The 19212-nt window shown below is 30.7% G+C and overlaps 1 protein-coding gene across 1 annotated transcript; it reads right to left on the bottom strand.

Moving 5' to 3' along the window:
- Nucleotides 1-15989: 15989 nt before the first annotated feature.
- Nucleotides 15990-17952, bottom strand: LOC114196080. Its single transcript, XM_028086597.1, has 3 exons — nucleotides 17672-17952; nucleotides 16710-17584; nucleotides 15990-16620 (listed from the first exon to the last, which is right to left on the bottom strand). The coding sequence occupies exons 1-2, from the start codon at nucleotides 17811-17813 to the stop codon at nucleotides 17121-17123; spliced, it is 606 nt and encodes a 201-aa protein (XP_027942398.1). The 5' UTR covers nucleotides 17814-17952; the 3' UTR covers nucleotides 15990-16620; nucleotides 16710-17120.
- Nucleotides 17953-19212: the final 1260 nt, after the last annotated feature.

Here is a 19212-nt window from a genome sequence, read left to right as displayed (position 1 = left end):
GCACATTCTCTTATCAATGGACACCCAGGGGAGTGTTATGAAATTAATGGATCTCCATTAACTTGCTAATAGTTACTCATCATTGATTACTATTGATGTTATTTGTTATTTAAATTGTTTGCATTAACTATTGTAACCTTTGAGTTGTATCCTTTGGGTTGTCTTTTGTATCTATAAATAGAGATTTTCCCTCTTGGTAATGATACATAAAAAAGTTATAATTGTCCATTATATAGTCACAACCACCTACCCCTAGCTTATCCTAGACGGTGTAGGACTTTACAAGATGTATTATTTTCATCAGTCCAACAACAGTCATAAGCAATTGTTGGATCGAGCACTTACCACTTGACCAAAAGCTATAACCGTTAGTCAGAATGCAACTTTTTTTACTTAAGAGCACAACAACCTGAGCATCATGATTCAATTGTGACTCGACCTACTTGGCTTCTACTACAGAACAATTGATGCCACCTACAACAATACTAAAGTCTTTGTTCACCAATTTTGTCTTACTATTTCTTTGATAAATTATTTTATTCTAATTTACATTTCTTACATTATTTTTATTTCTCGCGTGTTTTCTTTTTCTTTTTTACTTCAAATTAATTTTACACGTGGATGAAAAACCTACCAATTTTATGAAAATGAAAAACACATGAATGAAAGGTTTATTTTAAAAGTGATTTCTCTAAAAGAAATTAGTTTACTGTGCACCCTTAGTTTATGTTTGTTTTTGAAGATGTGTTTGAAAAAGTGAATTTGAGGGAAAAGAAAGGTAAAAATGAAGTTGTCCTTATTAAGGCAGAAATGATAAGAAATAAAGAAACATGAGAGGAAAGTTTCTGGAAGTTATTGATTGATGTGATGAGTTTGATATATTAAAAAAATATTTTAATTGACAAAGTTGGTTGATTGCAATTTTACTCTTGATCATAAAATAATTGGAAATAAAATATAATTGGTATTAAATTATATTAAAATTGAATGAGTTATTATTCTAAAAAAATTGTAATCAACCAATTAAGTTGAAATAAATTGTAGATAAATATTTTGAACAAAGTATAGAAACAATTTTAATTGATTAAATAATTTTAAATTTAGATGAGATTCTTTAAAGTTAATATAAATTAAAATGCAAGTCATTTGTGAAAAAATGTATTGCTAGAGTAATTAACTAAAAGTCTACATGATTAATTAAAAACAATGTATTTTTGTAATTAATAGAAAAAGCAAGGACATCACGGTCATTTTAAGTCTGATGCGTAGGCTTTCTCACCTAGTCCTCACTCAAGTGTGAAGACGTCAAATCCATTTTCTCGCAAATCAGCACCTTTCGATCCTTTCAAAATGCACAAAAGAAACATGACCTTTCTTCGCTTTTCAATTCGTGTTAATAGTATTCTCCCAAAAACAAAGTGTTAGAATTTGAATGCGGTTGGATTTAAGGTATGTACGAGATCAATTGTCATGGTAGTAATATTAAAATTGTGTTTATTATTATTATTATTATTATTATTATTATTATTATTATTATTTATTTCATTGTCATATTTATTGAATTCATATGATAAGGTCCTTGATTAAAATTAAAGATTTATTATTATAATAGATAATATAATAATGAGAATAAGTCATGTATAATTTTTACTTAAATTATTCTTGATCATAGGGCTATTAAGGATGTGAAATCATTAATCTGAATAGATTAATATGTTTAGTAATCTTTATTAGATAAAGATTAAAACATCTCATTTTTTAAATTACAAATATAAATGGTACGTATAGAGTATGATCATTAAATTGACTCAAAGGAGAACTCCTAATAGTTAATATTATATTTGAATTGTTAATGGGAAATTCTTTTGAAGAAATATATAGTTTCCTTAGACTTGATATTATCATAGAATTAACGAGTTATTTATCATACTTTGATATTGAATATCTAATACTTTGTGATGTTAGTTGAATGATTATTGAATATAATTAAATTATTGTGAGATTAAAGATTAATCAATAAAGAATCCATCAACTCTTGGTAATGAGTTTAAGCTTCATATAAATAAAGACCTTGGCCAGGTATTATAAATGAAAGAAGAAAAGAGTTTCTTAAGTCATTCATCAAGTGTTAACTCATTAGAATTTAACATTTATGCCATATTCTAGAGTGAACATAGAGTTATCAAGAAAGAAGAAAATATTATATTAATCTTTTATGTGTTCTAAAGTAAAAGATACTTCATACTATCAAGTCGTTAAGGAATGTTGCTAGACGACAACCTTAATTAATAAATTAATGATTTGATTTATTATCGGTTTAGTAATGCACCTATGGGGTAACACACTAACGAGTGTGGTGATCTTTGTTGGACGGAAAATATATTATTGATTAAATTAAAGGGTTTAATTTTAAGTAATTGATATTTTTTTAACTAAAATATTAGTATATTTTTTGCTTGCACTAAAAATATAATTAATATAAAATCTAAACAACTAAAAATTGATTGGGTAAGACTTGGTCAATTAGATTAGTAAGCAAATAAATATTTTTATTGATATGACTAATAAAAATATGTGATATGTTATTAAAAGCAACAAACTTAGAGAGGTTTTAAAAAAAACATTACATGGGTGGTTTTCTATTTTCATGAGATGATATTAAAATTTACGTATATATATGACACTCTTGTGACATAAAGAAAATGCATGTTGGCTCTGCTTTTGAAAACAAGTAGGAGCAATTTCAAAATAGATCTCTCTCTCTCTCTCTCTTTGAAAGAATTGCTTTTATAAGATTACCGAGGTTACATTTTTTTCATGGGTCAATGGTTGACACAACAAAGGTCAGTCTCAGTGTGGATACACGTGTAAGGCCATCATACGTTTGAAAGGAAAATTTCTCAAAACTTGATTAAGGTATTTTTCCTTAATTTTTGTCTCCTTGGTATCTAGTATGCATGTTTTAGCCAAAATAGATCCAATAATTTCTGCTATGCATGTGATAAGTGTTAGTTTTAGTTAAATTGCATATCATTTAGACACTTGTATAGATCCAATGTAAAATTCAGTAAAACAACCCTTTTTGAATCAAAAAATAGAATTTGGAGTGAAGAAGTTAAAAAAATGGAATTTAACATATTTGTGTTGTTTTTGTAGGAAAATGAAAGAAATTAAGAAGTTGGTGCTAAGTCCCAAAGTTGCAGCTCAGTCATAAGAGATGAATTGTGAAGATTCAAAATATGAGCATGCGATTGAACAATGATATTGGTGTTAAGCCACATATGAATAAATCTTCATTGCAAGAAACCTCAAGCTCTAGAATGGCAGCTGAGCTTCAAGAGAAAACCCACCTAAGGAGGAAAGCTCTATTATTGATCATTAAGTTGACTGTCCAAGCTTGGAAGCAAACCCACCTATGAAGGAAACCTCATGGCTGATCAAATTGGATGGGAGCTAGAGCAACATTTAGAACTTGTATAAAAATAGAGCATGCCTTTGTTATTTTCATGATGATCTTGTAGATCATTTTAGAGAGAGAAACTCCATAGAGAGCTTAGGTTTATATTAGAACATCTTTTAGTAAGATATGGACGGAGGAAGGTGTTGGGTTTATATATATTTTTTCATATGGGTTATGGTCATAGTCATTGAGAGATTGTGGTTCTATATATATATATACACATATAAGGCATTTTACACCAAAACCTTAAGACAATGGTGTTATGAGTCTTTATTCTTATATAGTGTTTAACTTTGTCTATTTTATCCAATGTGGGACTTTGACTCACACTTGGACTATTCCCAACAGAAGGCTACTCCATGTACTTGCGGTAAACATCATTTTGAGCAACTAACTTCTTCCTAATTGGGATTGGATGTAACTTACAAACTCTTTGTACTCCACTTTGTTTGATATATATTATGTTCTTGTGTTATGTGTTGGTTATTTGATTTATTCTTATTGCTTTGATGACTTGGCCAATTATTATACTTCATCGGCACAAGATACAATAGGAATTGGTTTAGTGTTTAGATCCAATCAAAATGCTTAGTAGATACCAAGGATGCATTTGCGGCTTTAGTTGGTTTAAAGAGCTTGTTCTTAATGTAAGGGTTCCTCTACCTAGGTGGGAATCACTATGCGTCTGACACCCATAGGTTCTAATACTACAGGAATGAGGTTAGAATTATAATTAAGGGTACTTCTAGGAACACTAAAATAAAGAACATAATTTATAGATAATCAAGGGAGGTATAGTTGAATTAAAGAAGCCAAGTTCAATCATAACGTTTTAAATTAGCATCACTTATCTTCATCTATATTCAAACTTATATTTTAAACTATCAAACTTTCATTGATGTGTTATTGCGAACTTGAAAGATTAAGTTTATTATTTTATCAAACTAAATCCCTGTAGATACGACCTTGTTGTGCTACAATTGAACCAGTGCACTTGCTAGATATTACACCCTTAACTAGGAGTCAACAACATGTTATGAATGCGATTTATGACCTTTGCCCATCTAAACAATAATAATTAATCTCCTAATTAAACTAAAATGAAATATTGGTATTTTTATATGAATATTTTTTTCAAAATAATTCTACTTTTTTTTAAAATAAAATAGAAGTTCTACTACACATCAATGTTAGATAACTTTTTATATTTCAGTTAAATATGTTCTTATTATCAGTTGAATACGTTCTTTTTGTTTGTTTTGTTTGTTTGTTAGTGTTGTTATCAATGTTGAAAACTCTATTTTTAATATCCTCTTATGTACACAGTTTTAGTATAATGGAATATATTCATTCTTTCTTCCTTTCTTATCTCTAGCTTTTTCTAACAGGATATCAAGAGTTGCACAATTTTTTACATCAATGGCCTCCACTCCCTTTTCATCCATCTTTTTCTTTGAAAATTTTTCTTCTACTCCTTCATTTCTTCCTTTGATTTTTAAGAATCCATATACTCACAATGATTTTGTTAAGTTAGGTAATACATGTATGAAAATTTTACACATTAGTTTTGTTGCATATTCTTTGTCATACCACGACACAATTCTTTTTAAATCAACTCTTTCATATGTCAAATATTACAAAGAATTTACTGAATGTTTCTAAATTTGTTCAAGATAATAATGTATGTTTTGAATTTCACTCTAATTCTTATTATGTTATAAACTAGAACACAAAGAAGATAATTCTTAAAGTAAATATCAAATGATCTCTATGTTCTTATGTGTTTACTGTTAATCATACTATTCTTGCTTATATTCCACCTTTTTTTCAACTTTGGTATTCTTGGTCATGCCTCAAAACAAATTGCTAAGAAATTTTTGAACATATGTAATATTTCCTAATGCAAAAACATCACCAATATGTTTTTTGAAACTTGTGTTAAGGTTGAATCTCATTAGCATCCTTTTTTTAGTTCTCAAATTATTTACTATCATCCTTTTAAACTTATGTATATTGATATCTTGGGACCTACACTTGATTTTCCTACTAGTGGTGCCAACATGTTTTTTACATACATATTTAAAGTATACTTGATTGTATCTTCTTCGCTCTAAATCACTAATTACATGTGTGTTTTCTCTTTTGAAAACACTAGATAAAAATTAAACTAATAATATGTTTATTAAAGAAGAAGATGAATATCTTATTCTAAATCTTAAAGACAAGTAAAGTTTAGGTGTCGATATTAAATGAAGAAAAGTTTAAGTATTATTTATGATAATGATTTATGGACAACTGTTGAAGACTTAAAGAATGCTTGGATTCAAGAGTTATATTGAAGACTCCATGCTTGGATTCAAGAGTTTCATTAAAGACTTATAAATTTAGTTGTTGAAGTTATGTAATCTGTGTATATTAATTAAGATAGGAAAAATAGAAGGTCACAAGTTAAATGGTAGAATTCAAGCAGCAAAGCACTGAGAATACTCACTAGAATAATCAATTATTCTTAGTGATAATCGATTTTATCAGTGAAAAATTATTTTTGAGAAACGTTGCGAGAATAATAGATTCACTACAAGAAAATGCTTCATTAGTAACCAATTTTAGTAACCAAAAGTTTTTAGTTACTATAATTATTAATTTAGATACAAGTTTACAAAGTAAAAAAATCATTGGTTACTAAAATAGTTACTATTATGAATAAAAAATTATAATTGGTCACTAAATTGGTTTTTAAAATTAGCTACCATAGTTTTGGCTACCAAAGAAAACTGGTCACTAAATATCAGTTACTAAATTGCTCTCTAATTAATTAGTGACAAATTTAGTGACCAATTATAGTTTTTTATTTATATTAGCGACAATTTTAGTAACCAATGAATTTTAATTTTGTAAATTGGTATCTAAATTGGTCACTATAGTGACCAACAACTTTTAGTCACTAAAATTAGTTACTAATAAGACATTTTCTTGTAGTGATTTTGCTTACATGATCGAGATTATTAATGTTAGTTTTATCTTGGTTTTTCATATTCTAACCCTAATTTTGAAAATGGCTTTTATAAATAAAAAAGGGGAGTTCTCATGAAAAAACAATAGAAGTTAGACAAGTTTTGATGGACGTCCTTGGTGTAGGAGAGGAAGGAGATCCATGGAAGACACCAAAAAGAAGATGAAATGCAACGGAAATGAAGATAAGAGCAAGAAGAGCTTTAGGCAATGGAGGTTTTTGGTGAAGATGAAGAGTAGAAGTGAAGCTATGGTATGGAAGGTGGCTAGAGGAGATGAAGGAGAAGGTTAGCCATGTGTGCTCTCAAAATAATAGAAGAGTGGAGTGATCTCAACACAAACATTCTATTAGAAATTTCAAGAGTTAAAATGTACAAATGGTCTACTTTTGGCTTTTATATGTGAGCCTAAAAGCTAGACTAATTCTTGACCCTTAGATTAAGCTTGGAGGAGAAGCTTTAATCATCACCCTTGGATGGTGGCTTGGAGAAGGAGGCATCTTCCTAGCCTTTGGATGAAGGCTTGGAAAAGAAGACACTCTCTTAGCCCTTGGATGAAGGAGGCACATGGGTGGAGTGTGGACTTGGCTCCATGGGATGCATGATCCATGAGGTGTCGGAAGGAATGTTGACTTCCACTTAGTCTACCTTTGACCTTTGGTAGCTCATGGCCAAATCTCCTATTGGGCTTAGTCAAGCCCAATTTTATCAATTTAACTACACAATGTTTGACTTATTATTCTAGAAAAAAAAGGCCTAAACAATGGCCCAATTTAAATCTATACTACTTCCTTCATGCATAATCTCATATTTTAGAGATTTCTTTAGCCCATGTGAATAATGTAAAAAGCCCATGATTGACTTGATCATCTTGTGAGAGGCCCATGTGAATCTTTCTCATCATGCTTCTAGTGATTGGGCCTTGATGTGGGCTTGGGCTTGTTGATGCACTTGAGCTTGGGCTTGTTGGGGTCACATCAAGTTTGAGAACTGTGAAACTCTCTATGAAAAAACTTTGAAAACCTAGTGTGATTAGATTGTGTAAATTTCACCAAGTGTGATCTTAGGTGATAAGGAAGTGTTTTTTTTGCTAGCTATAGTTGTTTATCCTTTGTGTGATTTAAAGGAGGTGTTCATCCCTTGTGGATTTCAAGAGAGGTGTTTCTCATCTCTTATGGCTTCATGGGAGTTGCTTTATATCCTAAATTGTTCTTACTCCTATTTGTAATCTCAATTTATTTTAGTGTTTAGTTAATCTCTCCCTTTAGAGTGATTAACAACTGGATGTAGGATTTTTTGATTTGAACAAGTATAAAATAACTTGTGCAATTTTCTCTTTTCCTACTCTCTTTAAGAGTTATTACTATAAAGGAAAATATTTTCTTGTAACTCTGATTTTAAAGCATACATTTTTATTAAGAAACCATTTCACCCCCTCCTGCCTTCTCTTGTTTTTTGTCAAACGTAAATATTTTGTTGTGCAACGATCCTAACATAGTAAACTAAAATTAATTTAACTTGATAAATTAAAGAAATTTATACCCATAAAAAAGTGGTTCCATAGAACATAAACCTCACCACATCACCGATACAGGTTTGTCTCTTCTTGTTGGTGCTTTTCTTCCTCGTAAGTTTTGGGGTGAAGCTTTCTCCACTTTGTACATATTAGTAAGGTTTTACCTACCAATGTTTTGAATGAATCTTTACCTCATGGAATATTATTTCATACAAAACCCAAACATTTTTTTGAAGTATTCGGTTGTGCTTGTTACCTTCTACTACGATTATATAATAAAAAAAATTTGATTTTCGGTATTCGCTTTACCTATTTTTAGGATACAATGCATAACATATAAGATATATGTCTTTTTCAGTATGAAAAAAATTATATTTCACACCATGTGATTTTTAATGAAAACTTTTTCCCCTTTTAATGTTTTAATTACAAGTTTGGTCAACCTATGTTGTTTACATATCTAGGTTCTCCAACGTCTCTTCCCATAACTGTTATACAACATATTTCTATTAATGATTTTAGTATTCAACATTTCTACTAATAGCCCTTTTATATCCCAAAACAAAAATAATAATATTGTCTCACTTGTTAATGGCTTTTCCACCTTGATTATTCCTTCTTCTTATGCAAATACCATTGATTTATCCTTTTCACTAGTTCATAATATTCACCCTATGATTACTCGTGTCAAGGCATTCTTCAAACCATACATTTTCCCTACCTATATTTCTTATAACTTGACTAAGTTGTATATTATTAAAGATGCTCTAGCTAATTTTGCATGGTTCAATGCTATGTAAAAAAGAGTATAACACTCTTGTTCAATATAATACTTGGATTTTCACTGACCCACCCTCTGGTGGTAGCATAGTTGGATGCAAATGGGTGTTCAAAAATAAGTTCAAGGTTGATGGATCTTTTCAACACCCCAAATCTTAACTTGTTGCCAAGGGTTGTCATCAATTGCAGGTTTATATTGCAATGAAATGTTCAGTCTTGTTGTTAAGCCTACCACGATTCTTATTATCCTTGCTCATGCTCTCTCTTCCAAATGGTCAATACATTAAGATGATTCAATAATGTATTTTTGCATGACGACCTTTAAGAAATTGTGTATATGCAACAATCTCCATGGTTCATCTCTTCCAATCCAAAATAGGTATGTAATCTTACCAAATCCATTTATGATCTAAAATAGGCTCTACAATTGTTGTTTCACAAAGTTAGTCAAACTCTGTCAAACTATGTATCTCTTCAACTAAAAAGTGACCCCTCTCTTTTTATAAATTTGGATTAACATATACTATGTTCATCTTAATACACATTGATGATTTTATAATTATTGGTAGTTTTGTATTTGAAGTTTCTTCTCTTATTTCTTTATTAAATAAACATTTTGCTTTAAAAGATATTGGTCCCTTCCTCTTTCACAAACACCATGAGTCTTCATCTTTCACAAACAAAGTATATCAAAGAACTTCTACATCAAACACATATGTCAGAAGCTAAATCTCCTCCTCAATACAAGAAGAACTTGAGGAGGAGACTTTACAATTCAAAGGGCATAAAGAGATGAAGATCATTAGTTGGCTTAGAATAGAATTATAGAATAGTTTAGGCAAATAAAAGTATTTTTAATTTTCTTTTAAATTTTTAAACAGTTTGTTTCTGGTTTTGAATTTTCATGTTATTTTTGGGCCTGATGTCTTTAGGCTTTGTTTTAGGGTTTCTTAGGTGGCTTAAACATTTATTCCTATATATAGGGGCACTAAATACATTTGTAGACACCTTGGATGGTCATTATATGAAAATTGGTTTTTCAATAAGAGAGGATTCTCTTGGTTATTGTAATAGAACTCTAATTTGATTGAATTCTTTGTGACGAATCTTGTAAAACAATTTAGGATCTTGAAGATTTAAGATTCTCATAGAATAAAACATAATAGAGCATTAACCTTGATCCATAAGAGATCTTATGAGAATGTGTTCTTTAATTTGTTTGTTCTCCAATCACCGTTTCTAATCTATCTCTTTGCTTTTTTTTCTCCTCTCACATGTTCTTGATGATTTAATGTGAAAGAACCTTATGCCCAAAGACAGAACCTCAATCCCTTTTATAAACCAACGTCCATCAAGTTGGTTTTTATTTTATCTTTATTTTATTTTATTATCACTTCCCATGATAACCAATAGGTCCTTATATTTTATTAAATCACAATTGGGTCCATCACAATATTTCAAAATGAGTCATATAATAGAATTAATTCGTCAATTGACTTTAACATTCTCCCACTTGACTCATATGATGTCATAACATTGTATGATTTAATAATATAAACATAATGTGCATTAAAGGACCTTACATAAATTGGTTCCATCATTATTCATAATTAAATATATAGAAATAATAAGAGTCATGACGGTCACACATCAGTCAATCGACATGGTCCCTTCCATGTACAATTGTATCATCATTTCCTCCTTAATATGACCTTAAAACCAAAAGTCCATAAGGGGTTCAAACATAATGCCATCTTTCAATAACAATAACATTACATAATTTGTTTTCTTCATCATAATTTGCATGCATAAATATAAAGAAGAAAACACAAATTTCATAAACTTATACATTAAAGAGCTTAGAGTGTCACATAAACATTAATAATATTAACATTCAAGATTTAACATTCACTAGTATACATAATGCCCATATTTTTTACATTGCCAACATACAATTTGGACAATAACCTTTTTATCAAAAGGTCATCAGTCATAACATCTATGCTAATATGTTCTATTAACACTCTACATTTTTAAACTTCTTCCTTAATGACAAAGTATTTCAACTTTATATGTTTAACACATTTGCAATACTTGTCATTCTAAGAAAAAAAGACTGCTACGGAATTATCACAATAAATTTTTAGCTGCTTGGAAATAATGTCGACTACTTCAAGTCCTGAAATAAAATTTTACAACCAATTAGCCTGAACTGTGGCATCAAAGCATGCCACAATGTCAACTTCCATAGTGGATGCAACAATGATAGATTGCTTCGTGCTATGAAATTACTCCTCCGGCTAAAAGATACATATAACCAAATGTAGAATTTCTTGTATCCATATGACAAATTCTGAATCTATATAACCTATCACCTTAAGGTGATAGGATTTTCTATAAGTAAGCATGTGATTCTTTGTTCCTTGAAGGTATCTTAAAACTTTCTTTGCAGTTTTCCAATGCTTTAGTCCTGAATTACTTTGGTATCTACCAAACATACCAACTACAAAGCTTATATATGGCCTCGTACATGTTTGAGCATACATTAAACTCCCAACAACAGATGCATATCTTCCATCTATTTTTGTTCCAAATCACTCTTTGGACATTGCGTGAGACTAAACTTGTCTCCTTTCTGTATTGGAATAGGAGATGTTGAACACTTATCCATTCTGAATCTCTCTAAAATTTTATTAATATATGCTTATAGACAAACCTAATAGTCCTTATGATCTATCATGGAATATTTCTATTCCTATCACATAGTATGTCTCACCCATATCTTTCATTTCAAAGTTATTAGAGAGAAACCTCTTAGTCTCACTTAATAGACCAAGAACCCCATCAGTTGGTCCATATAAACATCCTCTTCTAAATTCCCATTTAGAAAGGTAGTCTTAACATCCATTTTATGAAACTCAAGATCTTAATGAGTTACTTAGGCCATGATAATCTGAAAGAATCTTTCTTAGAAATAGAAGAAAATGTTTCTTTATAGTCAATGTCATCTTTCTGAGTAAAACCTTTGGCAACAAATCAAACCTTATAACGTTCGATATTGCCTTGAGAATCACCCTTAGTCTTAAAGACTCATGTACACTAAACTCTTTTTACCCTTTTGGCAATTCCACAAGCTTACATACGTCATTTTGTGCCAATGATTTAATCTCATCTTTCATAGCATCTAACCACTTGTCAGAATTATCACCATTAATGGCTTCTGAAAACGAAACTGGATCATTATCAAAACTTAAGTCATTTTCTTAATTTTGTAGATAAACCATATAGTCATTAGAAATAACAATCTTTCTATCTCGATGAGATCTTCTAAATACAACTTCTTGTGGTTGTTCTATTACCGGCCCATTGTTAACATTAGTATCATTAATTTGTTGTTCGTCTTGATTATTGTAAGTTTCTACAACACAGGGAACAACAACTCTTGAAGAAGAAGAAGTACTAGCTACAAGAATTTGTACTCTAACTTCCTTAATCTCCATATTTTGTGAAGCTTCACTCCCACTAGTTTAACCATTCTCAATGAACCAAGTATTTCCAATTTCAACAATTCTTGTACTATGGGTAGGACAGTAAAACATATACCTTTTGATTTTTCTAGATAATTAATGAAATATCCACTGAATATTCTTTCATCCAGTTTTTTTTCTTGTGGATTGTACTTTCTTACTTCTACTTGACAATCCCAAACATGTAGGTGTCTTAAATTAGGTTTCCTACTCGTCCACAACTCAAAGGAGTCTTTTGAACAACTTTACTAGGAACCTTGTTCAACAAGTACATGACAGTTTTAAAGCATACATCCACAATGATACAAGTAAACATGAATTACTTAACATACTCATAATCATATTCATTAAGGTTCCGTTATGCCTTTCTAATACACCATTTTGTTGTGGTATGCCTGGCATTATGTAGTGGGCACAAATACCAAATTTCTCAAGGAACTTAGCAAATGGCCAAAGTGTTGTCCACTTTCACCATATCTTCCATAATACTTATCACCTCGATCTGACCTTATGATTTTCACCTTTCTATTTTGCCTTTCCACTTCATTTATATAAACTTCCAAGGCATTCACTGATTGAGATTTCTCATGCAATAGATAGACATGTCCATAACGCAAAAAGTCATCAATAAAGGTGATGAAGTACTTCTCTTTATTGAAGGAATTTACATCAACCGGACCACATATATCGGTGTGTATGATTTCAAGAAGCTAAGTGTTTCTTGTTGATCTTTTCTTTGTGTGTTTTATTTGTTTGCCTTTTAATACAATCCACACATTGATTCAGATCAATAAATCCAAATCCAAAAGGATTTCATTCTTTACTAATGTTTGCATTCTTTCTTTGGAAATGTGTCCCAAAGCTTATGCCACAAGTAAGCAGATCGTTCATCCACTAAACTACGTTTAATGATAACATTGTAATGAAAGGTCATAAGAGTTTCAACATATAAATTATCAAAATTCAATTTATATAAACCATCATAAAGTGTACCAGATCCAATCATACAAATACGCTTAAACAAACGGAAACAATCATTCCTAAATTTAAAAGAGTATCCAACAATATCAAGCGTAGACAAAGAAATTAAATTCCTAGTCATACTATATACATAAAAAGTATCCATAAGGTCTAAGTGATATCTAGTGTCGAAGATTAGACGATAAGTCCCAAGAGCTTCCACTAGAACTTTCTCTTTATTCTCCATGAAGACGAACTTCTCATTTGTGTTTATGGTTCGAGTTGAAAGAAATTTTTACATCTCATTAGAAACATAAGTTATACATCTAGAATCAATCCACTAAGTATTATGAGAAACTTCAGTTAAGTTTGATTCAAAACATATATAAGCATTATGCTCACCTTTCTTTTCAAACCAAGTTGTACGCTTTATGCAATCCTTTTGGAAATGTCCAGACTTTCTGCAAAAATGACATTTGCCATTTTTCTTCTTGATTTTGGTTGAGGACTCGTCAATGATTCTTTACCCTTTCCATGTTTCTTTATAACTTTCTTTCCAGCTCTTGATTCTTCACATACTGAATGAAGTGGTTTCCTAAATAATTCAGTCAAGTCTCCTCTTGAACTAGCATATTGTGCGATTCATGCATGTTCCACTTGTCTTTCATAGTGTTGTAGTTCATCTAGAATAGACCATACTTAAACGGGAATAAGCTCAAAATGAACGGCACGAGAAAACCTTCATCCACTACCATTCCTAGAGACTTAAGTCTTGTTGTTATATTTTCCATCTCAATCACATGCTCGTACATAGTATGTGAACCATCAAACTTCATGGTTGTCAACATACTCATCAATGTTTCAGTGAGAGACTTGTTAACAGTTTTGGAGCGCTCTTCCACAAATTTCATAAATTCTTTCGTGTTGTTAGTTTTGGGACGAGCTGAGTTAATATTGTTTGCTAGGCATATTCTTATAAAGATCAAGTTAAGTCTGTTTGACCTTTCCCATGCTTTGTAATGGGTTTTCGCTTCATGTCTATTAGCATCTGTGATAGCAGCCGACTTTTCAACTTCAAAAGCCAAATCAAAATCCAACACACCTAAGTGGAGTTGGACTTGTTCACTCCATTCAAGGAAATTCAACCCATTAAAGACTAGAACAAACATAACGTGCGAGTGAAAAGATATCATAATAGACTACAATTAACACATGTTTAACATTAATGCTTTGAGTCATAAAACTAAACATAAATACAAATTCAGACATAAATAACCATTCTATGCATACTAATGTCCGTCTTTGGGAGATCCACTAATACACAAACATAAACATAATGGTGTTAATCATATTATAACATTAATGATAATTAAAATATGCCTAAACTAGAATCACCTACTACCTTCATGTATATAAATAAAACTAGTGATGCATACAAAATTATCTACCATCATGTTCATTAATTATAAGAATAATTAATCAACCTTTGGACGATCCTAAAATGTCTTATAATAGTGAACTTTAATTATCTCATAAATCAATTATTCATAATACAACATATTATGGGTAATAGATAAATCAATTATTCATAATACAACATATTATGGGTAATTGAAATAAAATCATTAATAATTTGAAATCAAATATATATATATATATATATATATATATATATATATATATATATATATATATATATATATATATATATATATATATATATATATATATATATACACACACACGCCATAAACCATACCTAACTCCATAAATAAAATTGAAACGCATTATTTCTGATAGGATTGAATTTCAGTCCAAGTTGTACTTACCTGTCCCAATAGAAGACACAACTCAACAAGGCTCAACGCATCCTTATTGGGCAAAATCATCACACAGCACGATCTCAACTGCTCCACATATCCGGTGAGATATTAGGCCCTAATATCACGATAAGGCAGTTATCAGATATAACATGACCAACCAAGTGTCCAGTTATAATAATATTATATATAAGCGTATTCCACTTGACTTAATATATGTTCACATTCTCTCTTACTTTGAAGCAATTTTTGTGAAATTTTCTTACTAACTAAAGCATCGAAAAGCCTTTTACAAGTACATCCCGATTAAACACTCAAATAATCATCTTGACCTGAGCACTTGCACTCCGCGTTTCGGTAAGAACACATGTCTTTTATTGGAATTTCATGCAAAGTGAAATTGTCATCTATTCGATTCCAATCACGTCTTTTAATTTAAATCGTTGCACCAGGATATAAACATGATCTTTTAAACGTCTTTTAATTCACGGCTTGTTCATTCACGTTAGAGATGCATTCAATTCAATTAAACAAGTCATCCGACGTCATAAAAAAACAGCTAAGGATTGTGGTTTTTTCTTTTAATAACCGTAACGAGACATGCGTAACGTTGCAATAAAAAACACTCAATTAAATTGAATAGCACCATTCCATTAATTCCAATAACAAGTTCATTCATGTGACACGGAAAACATTTTGGTCACGCATGCACTTTGACAATTAAATTGAATTTGTTGACAATGTAAAGATTTTTAATAGACTCATATTTTAATATTTTTTATTTGATTGTTAAAAGAAAAAAGATTTGTTAGAAAATATTTTTTTAATTTCATGATGTAGATTCTTATTTAAGAATTGTATGTTATCATGCTCTTAAAGAACGAAGATGCTCACCTGTTCAAATGTCTTTCTTTATTTTATATAAACAAATTAATCCAATTTTGTTTAAAATATTATAGATACTTTTGTTTGACGTTCAAGTTTAACGACACCTGCGCAGCACTTCTCATGTTTTGAGTTATTCCTCAGCTCGACCAAACTTTTGTGTGCCCGAATTCAATGGTCACCCCTAATGGATTATTTGGGCCATGGCCTTCTCTTTCTCCATGTATATTGTTTTATTGAATTTTCATCTTTTCCAGCAATGGTGGGGCAGATTCTTACTTTAATCTTATTTTTCTATATATTCCTGAACCGCGTCCAATCATCGGATAAAGTTGAGAGCTGTTGAATTGAACCCATCAAAAGACTACCAGAAATATGCCTCATTCGTGTCATTTTCAGCTAACCAACTTGCCGACTTGCTCCACCAGACCCTATCTTCCGGTTTTGTTCACAATATTATTATTGCAATTTTTATACCTTTCATTATATTTTATTCTATTTATAATTCAACCTTTCTTTATACGATAACTTTACCAAATAATATTATGGCATTTCTTTTCTTTCGTAATACCCTGAAACCCCAATTTCAAGAAGGTTCAAGGTTTTGTCATTTTCCACAATCCCCACATGTCCCGCTACAATGTCTCCGTCGTTTATCGACCTGCAAATTCATCAAGAAATATATATATCAACAAGAATAATCTTAACTAATTTCAAAAGAAAAAAAAAATGTCAAGGGAAAATACGTACCCACTTAAATAATCGTGTCGTACAAAATTGAACGCGTGTGGCCACAGTTAACACTCGAAACTGCCAAAAGCAACACGTGTAACGCCTCAGAGGAATCGTGGTCTCGTGTCAGACGGTGGTTAACGGAACCCTAACCGTTGAAAAAACAGAGTCCCGAAAAGGTATTAACATTCGAAAAATAAATTTAGGCTTAATTGGAAAAACTTGAACCTCAATTCATCGATATCTATTTTTTTTTTTCAAAATTGAAAAAAAAAATAATTGTATTTCACAACCCTCTCTCATTTTTTTTTCTTTTCGTTTTTTTGGTGCTTTTGATATTTTCGTCATCATGATATCATGTATGGGAATCCGTTTCGTATTCGCGATTCTTCTGCGACTGTATTTACTATATGAATATATCGGCTGCCCTCAGTGGCAGTAATTATAGCGGTGAGGTCCACGACGCCAAAATCTATGATTTCCACCGAACTGCGTGTAGCAACAGGCCTTCGCAGAGCCGTTACGCACGCCGATAGCGTACGCAGCCGGCAACAGCGGAGTCCGGTGATTGCATCCGTGGCGGTACGCCGCCGCGTATGGCAGGGATTCGGCGGAAGTGTGAGGCGATCTGGACGGAGAGGGACTAGCGCTGGACGATGCCGAGGACAACGTCGAAGTGGACGAAACCTTCTTCACCGACCTCGGCGGCAAGAGAACGGCTCTGATCTTCATTGGATGCACCAGTTTCAACGAGGCACGATCGTATTCTTCGATTATGTTAGCGAGATCTTCGTCGTTGGTGATGGAAATCAGGGTCTCCAAGTTTTCCTTGGGTAATTGACACTTCAAGATTACGGACGAACCGCAAAATTCAGTAAGTTTGACCATCAATTCTGCACAACGAGACATCAAAACGTTAAATTAAATTCACGAAAACAAAATAGCGAGTGAAAATGAAGGTTAAACATTACGAAACGAACCTGAAAAGGAGATCGAACGGTTGACGGTGAGTACTCTGGTGTGGCCTCCGACGTAACGCAGTTCGCCGTCGGTGGTGCGTGGGCGAATTTTGCCGCCGTAACTACAGAGGAGCTTGATATTTTGATCGGGTTTGGATTCCATGACTCGTTCTTGCTACTGAGTGAGTTATTAGTAAAGTTGTAAGAAAAGGAAGTTTGAATTTGGAAGATTCTAGAAAGGGAGAACCGAGGAAGAAAGTCTGAATGTTTTCCGCTCCTCCGTCGTTGGAGGCTGAGGGCTTGAAACCCTGGGCAGTGCATTTGGGGTTTATTTATAGGCGGAAATAAGTAGAAGAACAGGCCAACGCGTTATCAATTACCAACATTGAACCGTTGATTTTTATTTTCTATAAAGTGGACCGTTGATTATAGTTTAATAATATTTTGATTATTAAATTTTAATAATTATTTTTTATAACATGAATTGTCATTTTTTAAATGATTTTAGAATATTGAGAATAAAAAAAAATAAAAAGTTATTTAAAAAATAACACTTAAAATTAAAAAAAAAAATTATCAAAATTTAATAGTTAAAAAATTATTTTTTTATTATAAGTTAATATAACGTCTCTTTATATTTATTTATATTCTGATTATTGTTAACTGTTTTAAAAGTAATAATGTTTTAAAAATAATAATCATAAGTAAACTTTTAACGTCTTTATATTTACGATATATACTTTGAATAAATAAAATATAAAGAGACGTTAAAACATGCATACTAGATAACAATATTATATTAATAAATAATAATAATTAATGATTTTAAGTTAATATATAAAATAAAATTATATTTATTAAAAATAAAATAAAATAAATTAAAATGAGAGAATAATTATTAATAAAAAAAATAGAAATAAACGATTTTTTAAAAAAATTTATAAAAGTATTGATTAATTTTTATAATTATAAAAAAATTAATATTTTAAAATATGAAAACCGAATAAAAATTATATATATTTAAAATATTGTTAACTTTTTAAAGGTAATAACTTTAATTATAGAATATATATTCTACTCACCCTACTTATTATTTTTTAAAGTAATTTGTATAATTAATTAATTGATTAAATGATGATAATAATTAATAGCAATGGTAAGAGAAAAAGGAAAACTAGGAACTATTAGGAGTGTTCCTTACGTGATTAATAATTGACATCAATCAAAATAAAAATAAATTAAAATTAAAATGGGAAACTACATGGAGTGTCTGGTAAGTGTTTAATAATGACGGTCAATTCAGGGTATTCCCATATATGCGGATATTCCTTTCTTTTGCTTTTCGGGTAGGAAAGACTAGGTTCGAATTCAACAATAAAATATAAATATATAATAATACGGAAACTTTTAAATTTTATGTTCGATATCGTAATTACCGTACCTAAATGAAAAAAATAAATAGTGAATGTAAGTTCTACTTTTGCTAAAACTAACTATACATAATTCTATTCTACATTTTATTTTCTCTTCCCTGTAAATTTACAACTCTTTTCGTATATTTT

This window comes from Vigna unguiculata, chromosome 9 (assembly GCF_004118075.2).
Source record: "Vigna unguiculata cultivar IT97K-499-35 chromosome 9, ASM411807v1, whole genome shotgun sequence".
NCBI classification, from domain to species: domain Eukaryota; kingdom Viridiplantae; phylum Streptophyta; class Magnoliopsida; order Fabales; family Fabaceae; genus Vigna; species Vigna unguiculata.
This window is presented reverse-complemented; position numbering and strand designations above follow the sequence as displayed.

Bases quoted from the DNA above. Each gene is read 5' to 3' on its own strand.
- LOC114196080 (XM_028086597.1), bottom strand. From the start codon at position 17,813: ATGGAATCCAAACCCGATCAAAATATCAAGCTCCTCTGTAGTTACGGC. The intron at 17,585-17,671 runs GTTCGTTTCGTA...CTCGTTGTGCAG, and splicing joins CCGTTCGATCTCCTTTTCAG to AATTGATGGTCAAACTTACT.